The 9,515-nt window shown below is 35.1% G+C and overlaps 1 protein-coding gene across 1 annotated transcript in view; it reads right to left on the reverse strand.

Annotated features, from left to right (window-relative positions):
• The window catches only part of LOC107681429 (protein prune homolog), a 16,414-nt gene extending 6,952 nt beyond the window's left edge, over positions 1 to 9,462 (reverse strand). Inside the window, exons 1-7 of the mRNA XM_016477732.1 lie at positions 9,263 to 9,462; positions 5,378 to 5,482; positions 5,051 to 5,253; positions 3,854 to 4,038; positions 3,498 to 3,656; positions 3,280 to 3,374; positions 1,273 to 1,431 (exon numbers count right to left, since the gene is read on the reverse strand). Coding sequence (XP_016333218.1) covers positions 1,273 to 1,431; positions 3,280 to 3,374; positions 3,498 to 3,656; positions 3,854 to 4,038; positions 5,051 to 5,253; positions 5,378 to 5,482; positions 9,263 to 9,301 — 945 coding nt within the window. The 5' untranslated portion in view covers positions 9,302 to 9,462. The remainder of the gene's footprint in view (positions 1 to 1,272; positions 1,432 to 3,279; positions 3,375 to 3,497; positions 3,657 to 3,853; positions 4,039 to 5,050; positions 5,254 to 5,377; positions 5,483 to 9,262) is intronic.
• Between the last annotated feature and the right edge of the window lie 53 nt (positions 9,463 to 9,515).

Genomic DNA, 9,515 nt, shown 5'->3' on the forward strand with positions numbered 1-9,515 from the left:
ATGCAAGTGCTATAACAAGTCTCAGTTAGCTTAACGCAGTACACATAGCAAGTTTTTTTTTTATTATATAATAAAAAAAGAAACAGAATAGAAAAAGAATAGCGCAAGCTAGTGTTAGAGGCCTTTTTTGCTTTTGTTAATTGTATAATAAATAAAAAGAAAACAAATAGATCGAATACAAAAAGATTAGAAAAGCTAGTGTTAGTTTTTTTTTTTTAAAGAAAACAAGCAGTTAATAAATGAATAAAGTCAAGTCTAAAATGGACAAGTTTTTTTTTTTTATAAGAATAGCATTATAATAGAGAGTGCTAGAGTTAGAGGGTCAAATAAAGATGGAACAGATGTGTTTTTAGTCGTTTCTTGAAGATGGCTAAGGACTGCTCGGATTGAGTTGGGCAGGTCATTCCACCAGGAGGGAACAGTTAATTTAAAAGTCAGTGAAAGTGATTTTGTGCCTCTTTGGGATGGCACAATAAAGCGACGTTCTTTTGCAGAATGCAAGCTTCTAGAGGGCACATAAGTCACATAAGTTCACCCCAAAATGAAAATTTTGTCCTCATTTACTCACCCTCACGCCATTCCAAACCTGCATGTGTTTCTTTCTTATGTTGAACATAAAAGATGATATTTTGAAGAATGCTAGTAATCAAACAGTTGATGGTTCCCATTGACTTCCATAGTATTTATTTCCCTACTACGGAAGTTTACGGGGACCAACAACTGTTTGGTTCTTCAAAATTCTTCAAAATATCTTCTTTTGTGTTCAACATAAGAAAGAAACTTATATAGGTTTGGAACGACATGAGGGTGAGTAAATGATGACAGAATTTTCATTTTTGGGCAAACTATTCCTTTAATGCATCCTTGCTGAATAAATGGACTAAAAATATCTTACTTTTGAACAGTAGTGTATTTCCAAGTAAAAAAAATATATTAAGTGATCAGGATTTGACTGGCTCAAGCAATTGTTGCCATTTTTACATGAACATTATCCAACATTAAAAGACTGGAAATAAAGCATAATAAAGTACAAACTGGGAAACCCTGTTAATTGGTTATAAAGATCTTTGCTGATCTTAATTCTTGCTGAGGGTTTATCATAAAATACATTAGATAAAAGACTTGTTGAATCCTTCAAGTTGAAGAGTGTGCTTTTTGTTTCAAAATTAATTTGCTATTTTTTTTAACTCCTAACCTGGCCAAATATGCAGTCAATTGTAAGTAAGCCTTTTGTAGCTTCATTCCTGGAAAGATATAAAGCGTAATGAGTACCTCTTCCCTGTAGACAGTGCTGGAGCTGTAGACGGCTAGCTGTCGGAGGGGCTGCTTGTTATCAATGAAAGAGATTGTCATGGCAACCACCAGGTTGTAGTTGTGATTGTGGCAGAACTCACAGAGGTCCTGCTGTAGTCCACGCCTCTGAAGAAAAGCCTAAAGACAGAACAGCACTTTTAACATGTGAGCATCATAAGAAGAAAATAAAAACTCATTTCACTTTTTAAGACAATTTCAAATGAGATACATATTTGCAATGCCCAAAATGTTCCTTCTGTTGTGTAAAGTTTTGATGCCTTCGAATTCCAACATATATCTTTGTTTCAGCTAAGATATTAAGAAAATTTCATTAGTGTAAGGTATTTTAATTAAATATAAATACATTACTGAAAAACAATCTTTAAAATATGCAGAGATCAATCAAACACAGTTTCATTTTATGAAATACCTCTGATCTCTTCTGAATCATTTGACAAATATTTCTGATTAACTTCTTTGGCAATTTGACAGTTAAAATAATTACGTAATAAACATTAAATAAGAGGCATTATTATTATATTTTGAAGTAATAATTGAGATTCTATGGGTAATGTCATTTATTTTTCAAGTGTTATAATTAACATATCGGGGGCTGGTTTTAAATCTTTGGATTTCTTATACCATGTTTAAAAAAATTAAAAATTAAAAAATTTCCCCCAGTCTCCTGTAGTGTGAACAAAGAAAGTTTTGATACTTCTCACATCTGATTCAGCAACCTCATGTCTTACTATTGTATGTGTACTAACAAGAGAAGAGGAGAGTCTGTCGCGGAGGTTAACGTCTGGTGTAATCAGTGGGTGTGCGAGACAGGCCGCCCAGCCCTGCGGTGAGTCTGGGTGTGTCTGACTTGGAATCGGTTGTGCTTCAGTATTAATGAGGAATTCATGAGGAGTCATGAGGATGGGCACATGAGCACACTTTGTGCCCACAACAGTAGTTCCTTACATTTCACAGTCTACATTTCCTCTCTGTCTTTGTGGAACTGAGTGCTGAGGCTAAATGCATAGCACAAACACAAGATTCACTTCATTTAGGACAAAACATGTCATTTGCACGTGATCTTCTAAATTTAAAGTAAACATCAGAAATAATCGTGCCAGCATGTTTTAGAAATGCTGCAAGCATGCAATGAGATTCCATACATAACTTATAAGTTATAGAGATACATATTAAACAATGTTATGTATTGTAATCAGCATTTTTATTCCCATAATTTATCTTAACTTATCTCTGGATATTCAGCACTGAACAAAACAGGTTGGATGCCTCTCACACATATATACACATGCATAAAACAAGCATCTTTTGTTTTTGGCCATGCATCACTGTTTATTTAGCAACTTGTGCTATAAGTATTATATAACTTCAAGATGAAAGAATTCAAAGTTACTTTTAAGAAAACAAGAATACACTTCTGCATATATAGCAAACAATTGTTCAGTACTGGATCTCATTTAATAGTTAATAAAACAGACTGAGTAATGTGTGATGTTCAATCACTAAAAAGTGAGTTTTATTGTTTAAAACCTATATTGAAATGATCATGTTAGTAATGTATTATTTCCTTCATTGTTCCTATGTAATATTGCAATTAACAAACAAAAACAAAAAAAACTAAATGCTATTCTTATATTTATTTTTATTTTCCTTTCATTGTGTCCGTTTGAAAGAAAGACAATGAAAGAAAAAGAAATATTCAATGAATGGACATTACAGAATTTTACTATAGCAATTGAAAATTACTTTTTACTTCTTTTTAAGGGTGTGATTAAATCTTTTAAAAACACAGATCAGGTCACAAAAATAAAAATAAAATTATTAAAATGTATTGTATATATCTGCAAATATCAGTATGAATAACACAGTTTTGGTTAAAAGCTGTATCAGCCAAATCAATACATTCCAAGCTTCTGAGATTGTAGAAGCTTTTAGAAGTCAAGTGAAATATGTCATAACAGCACTGACCTCTAGTGTCATGTAAATGACACTGACAGCCAATTTTAGATCTCCACCAGATGCTGCTTTCATGTCTTTCAACAGCATCTGTTCTGTAGAGAGGCCTGAAATACAGGACAGTACCGTGAAATTACTTTCAATGAATTCATGCATTCAAATTATACGGTTTAATATGTCTACATCAAGTGGTTTGTTTCGTTAACCTACACAGTACAAGATCCTCTCACCTGACACGTCAAACTTGGCATTCTGTAGCGACTGAAAGAGAGCGCCCCTCTTAGGCAGTTTTGGAAAACGTTTCTCCAAAAAGACGGTGTACTGGCTGTCCTTAGGGGTGACTTTACCTGCTTCAGGTGCCATGTTAACACAGTCTAGTATAATGGTACCTGTCAACACATACATTTTGCAAGTTAACAAGATGTTATCTTTCTGCTGACATCTCACATCTCTATCAAGTATCTCTTCTGGCTAAATGCCACTGAAGCCCATGCTGAGCCCATCTGATGTCTAACAGATTGAGCCGCAGTCATGCTGTGAGAGCTCACATTCCTCTCCGTGTTTATCACATCGCCATGACACTCACCGTATAAAAGCTGAGCCACTTGTTGGTCGAGCACATCAGGTGCTTTTTGGGCAATGCGCTCAGTCACCAAGGTGGCACAGGAGCCCACGGGCTCCACAGTGACGGGACAGGAGGGGGATGTGGGCCTCTGTAGGAGGTGATGGTCAATAACTTCCACAACTGCATCCTCCAGCTCACTGTCAGCACTACAGAATAACAGATTTACTATAAAAGAGCTGACCAAATCTCCTGATCTTCACTTCAAAAGTTAACTGGCATTGCACAGATTTTTAAAAATAAAAATCAATAATGTCTATGATCTATAAATAAATGGTAAATAGGTCAAATGTCTCAGTTCAGTACGTATCCTGCTTCTGTGGTCACAGGTTCGGTACAATAAACACTTCATATGTCGCTATTAGTGGTGCACTAATTAGATTAATATATAATAACTGTTTTACCATATTCTGATATTTATTTTTTGTTGCCATTCAATTTTAACAAGACCGTTTTACCACACATTTACAAAAATTCAGGCATATGGTGTAGTAAAATGCTTCATAATACTATTGCAATTAATTATTATTATTATTATTATAAAATTCATTATTGCTATATTAAATATATAACTACTACTGTTCAAAAGATTGTGGCAGGTAAGATTATTAATTTTTTTTAAAGTCTCCTATATGCTCACCATTTTAAAATGACAATAAAATTACAATTTAAAATAACAGTTTTCAATTATAATATATTTTAAAGCATAATTTATTCCTGTGACGGCAAAGCTACATTTTCAACACATCACATGATCTTTCAGAAATCATTTTAATACAGTGATTTGGTGCATAAGAAATATTTTCTGCTATTATCATTCCTGTTTTGTTGCTGCTTCAATTTTTTTTTTTAGGATTCTTTAAAGAACGGCATTTATTTAAAATAGAAATAGACATTTTGTAATTAATTAATACATTTTGATTCATTGAATGCATCAAGGATGATATAAACATGTTAATTCCTTTCAACAACAACAACAACAAATCTTACTGACCCCAAACTTTTGAACAGTAATATATATTTTGAATATATTTTATATATTAAAATGAAAATTCAGTTAATTAATTACTCTAAAATTGCATTCCTTTTATATGTGACGATGGAAGACGGAACATGGTGTAGTACACGCACTGCATTTGTGCTACAGAACAGAAGACTGACCTGGGCAGAACATTGTGGTTGACCAGGGTCAGTGTCAGCTGTTTGTTCTTGTGCAGGCCGTGGAGGTCCACCTCGTCTCTGAACAGCAGGCAGTCCTGCGACAGACCGGTCTCTCTCAGCAGAAAGGCGCTGTCAGAACGCAAGGGGAACTCAGCCCGTGGGACGTTGAGCACAGGGACCGGCATCCTCTTACAATCAAGACTCTACGAGACGACAACATTAATGATGAACAAAACAATAATCCAAAATTATCACGTCTATTATCTCTGACACAATTTTCCAAGAACACTGCAGCAAAAGTGGTTTATTAGGTTGGCCACTGCATACCTTTGAAAGAAAGTAGGCGAAGGTCAGGGCTGATACCATGGAGTCCATATCACAAGCCTCATTTCCCATTACGACATGCAGCCCTGGGCTGTTCTTACTACAACCCTGAGAATGAAACAGAACAGTGTCACAGGCTGCTGTACTAATATAGGACAAGAATTCATAACATATAACTGCAAACCTAGTTCTTCATAATAAGGCTTTGGTGGCCTCTATTAAACCAGGCTGAAATGCAAAACTGAAATGTCTGTTTGTGGTTTCTGTGACATTTCCTATGCACAAATATTTACAGCAAGTAGTAAGTACATGACAAGCTAAAAATGCATCCAATAGGCTGTGAGGACTTCCAGCTCCACAAAGTGCTTCATCTGACAAACAAACAGTGTTGAACTTATGATCACCCAGTCTCTCTATATAACCGGCAGCCAGTGGGAGGTGGAGTAGAATGTGTCAGAGATAAAACACATTTTGTTGCTTCTCACCAGATATAGTACAGCAGTATATTCTTTTAACAGATGATAACATGAATGACAACAAAATTCATTTTCTTTTAAGGTAAATATTTGTTCTTAAAGGGACAGTTAATCTAAAAATGAAAATTATGTCATTGTTTACTCAATATCCAAACCTGTATCACTTGCTTTTTTTCTGTGGAACATAAAAGGAGATGTTTTGATGAATGCCGATACTGCTCTTTTTCATACAATAAAACCATACAATGTCCAGGGGTTATCAATAAAGAAAAAGAAAAAAAAAGCTCCATAAAAGCAGGCCATATGCACTATATAGTCAAATTATATATTTGTGACTTGTTTTTATTAGCTGAAAATCTTCCTCTCTGCCGCAGCTCAAATCTCATCCACACTTACACATATTCAAATACTGTGCGAAAATATTTAACGTTAACAATAATGTAACCAATTTGTAACCAACCCTCACGTCTTTCCAAACCTGTAAGACCTTCATCTTCCGAAGTTCATCTTTGGAACACAAATGAAGATAAATAAAGTCTTTATTTTTGTTTTCTTTGTGCAGAAAACGTAGTCTTGTAGCTTTATCAAATTAAGGTTGAATCACTGATGTCACAAGGACTATTTTAACAATCTCCTTACTACCTTTCTGGGCCTTGAAAGTGGTAGTTGTGTTGCTGTCCATGCAGGGTAAGAAAGCTCTCGGATTTCATCAAAAATATCTTAATTTATGTTCCAAAGATGAACGAGGGTCTTACAGGTTTGGAACGACACCAATGTGAGTAATTGACGACAGAATTTTCATTTTTGGGTGAACTCTTTAAATTTCAGTGCTTTCCTAACATGAATAATAGTATGGCTTCAGAAGACTTGGAGTATACACTACTGTTAAAAATCTGGAGTTTCTGATGACTCACCGAGGCTGCATTTATTTAAAAATAGAGTAAAAATAGTAAAATTGTGAAATATTATTACAATTTAAAATAACTTTTCTTTTTAAATATTTTGTTCTTGTAATGGCAAAGCTGAATGTTCAGCAGACACTATCGCTCTAGTCTTCACTGTCACATGATCTTTTATAAATTATTCTAAATATGCTGATTTGGTACTCATTATTGGTCAATTTATTGCATCCTTGCTGAATAAAAGTATTACTTTCCTTATAAAAAAAGAAAAATCGACACTTTCTAACGGTAGTGTAGTTATGGACTACATTTATGTTACTTAAAATGTGTTTTTCTCTCTCTCTCTCTCTCTCTCTCTCTCTCTTTTTTGGGAACTTAAGAACCCACAATTGTATATCAAAGCCTATTTGCTGGACCACTTGTGAGATGAAGAGCACTTTTAATAGAATAACACCGAATGCATCGCCCTGGATTCAATAAAACCTTTTATCTCTCCCCATGATGACTCCTCTTCCAGCGTTAATTAGCATTTGGCCTGCTCCATTACTCCAGCCGAATACAGAAGCCATCCGTGACGTCAGCATTAAATGATGTACTCTGATCTGGGCAAGCGTTTGTTTGAAACGCTGGACGATGGACAGTCAACACAAAGTGACTGAGCTCACAGTTGGCACAGATCAGGGGTGAGGCTTTGGCAAGATCTCTCTTTCTCATGTGATAATCATCACAAAATCCTTGTTAGATGGGGAAGTGCAGGAAAAACATGCTTATTCATGTCCATATGTGCATGGCCGGGGGACAGCGCAGGAAGTTAGTCACTGCAATCATATGAAATGGACCACAGGAGAGTGAGTAAACAGTACAAAACCTGCGGGTCTTGGGTCAGGGTGGAAAAGGGCTCTTGTGTGCGCTCTATTTACAACCTCACGCTTCAGTGCAGACAAAAAGCACTTTAACCACAAGTGCAACAGTATAATTTCTTCAATCATTGACTGAATTAGTTAAAGAAGCCATCCCTGCTTGCTTCCATGAGCTGAGGCTCAAGGTAAACAGGGGGCTTCAGTATATCCACCCAGCAGTGGGCGAGCGCAGGTGTCACGGTGTTTGGGTTTAAAATAACAGTGTTTAGGGTGGAGAGATGCACTGCTGTTGGACAGATGCTGTCAGGATCATGTGCACCGGACAGCAGGTGTTATTGTCTCTGCAAATAGGGCCACCTTCAGTTTTGAAACTGAGTGCATTAAGCTGAAAAACTAGAAAAGTGGGAATTGTTCTTATTGACTAAACACGTTGACAGCACCTTTAGAAAATAGTCTCTATCTGAAGCTCCAAAAGATCCATTTGCACCAAACAGCTCATTAAATTTGTTTTAAACAGTTTTTAATAGTGTACAATGATAATTGTGTGTATATTTATGTGTGTAAAATTATGTGTACATTTAATAATAATAGCCTAATAATAATAATAATAATATTTTATATACACGGCCGTTCAAAAGTTTGGGACCAGTAAGATTTGTAATGTTTTTTTTTTTTGTAAAGATGCTGCTTCTGCTCATCAAGGATGCATTTGTTTGATCAAAAATACAGAAAAAAAAGTAATATTGTGAAATATTACAATTTAAGGTAACTTTTTTTCTATTTTAATATATTTTAAAATGCAATTTATTCCTGTGATGCAAAGCTGAATTTTCATCATCCATTATTCCAGTCTTCAGTGTCACATGATCCTTCCGAGATCATTCTGATTTATTATGAATTTTGGATTTTTTTTTTTTTTGGAACTTGTGATACTTTTTTCAGGAAAAAGTAAAAAAAAAAAAAACAGCATTTAATCAAAATAGAAATATTTTCTAACAATATACATCTTTACCATAATTTTTTATTAATTTAACACATACTTGCTGAAAAAAATATTAATTTCTTTCTTTCAAAAAAATTAAATAAAACAAAATACTTAATTTCTCTGATCCCAAACTTTTGAAAGGTAGTGTATATGCATGCATGTGTGTGTGTGTGTGTGTATATATATATATATATATATAAATAAACACACACAATTATACATTCTAGCCATACTTGTTCCAAATATATTAATATCATTCACTGGTAATGTTACATGACAAATAACTTTTTTAAATAAAATTATAACATTAGACTAAGTAATATTATAAGTATTGTTATTATATAAATAACAAATATAAACAAACATGCTTGCGTACTTTCTCTCAATGTAGTTGTTTCTATCATTGGCGCATGCGGCCAGGGTCTTCGCCTGCGCGTCATACCATATGACTTGTGTCAATATCAAGTGTATATCAAACAAAGCATTCATTAATTATCACACCAAGCCATTATAAACGGCGAACACACTCGTGATTATGCATGTCTAAACAAGCACAGTGCAAGCTCTGGCCACTGGCCACATTTTAAGTGGGTAAAATGGTAGAAGCAAACATACCACGCGTAACCCTCTCTTTTAAGCGTAACGTTACTGTACCATAGTCTTACCTTAAGCACATCGCGACAGCTCCGTAAATATGCCTCCATTGTTACACGAAGCCCGAGGGTTTTCACGTAACGGAATATCCTAAAGAAGTATAAAATGTCCTTCAGTGCCTCTAAAATGTGCAGTGTCTCAGCGGTTCACCGTGTGTAAATTAAGCCACTCGGATTCAGAGGTTTGCGCGAGAGAAGCCAACTACGTCCTGACGTCACATGGTGTGCCGGGAAATGTAGTTTGTTGTGGACACACGAGAAACCT

The sequence above is a fragment of the Sinocyclocheilus anshuiensis genome, unplaced genomic scaffold (genome assembly GCF_001515605.1).
Source record: "Sinocyclocheilus anshuiensis isolate Anshui unplaced genomic scaffold, SAMN03320099.WGS_v1.1 scaffold2066, whole genome shotgun sequence".
NCBI classification, from domain to species: Eukaryota; Metazoa; Chordata; class Actinopteri; order Cypriniformes; family Cyprinidae; genus Sinocyclocheilus; species Sinocyclocheilus anshuiensis.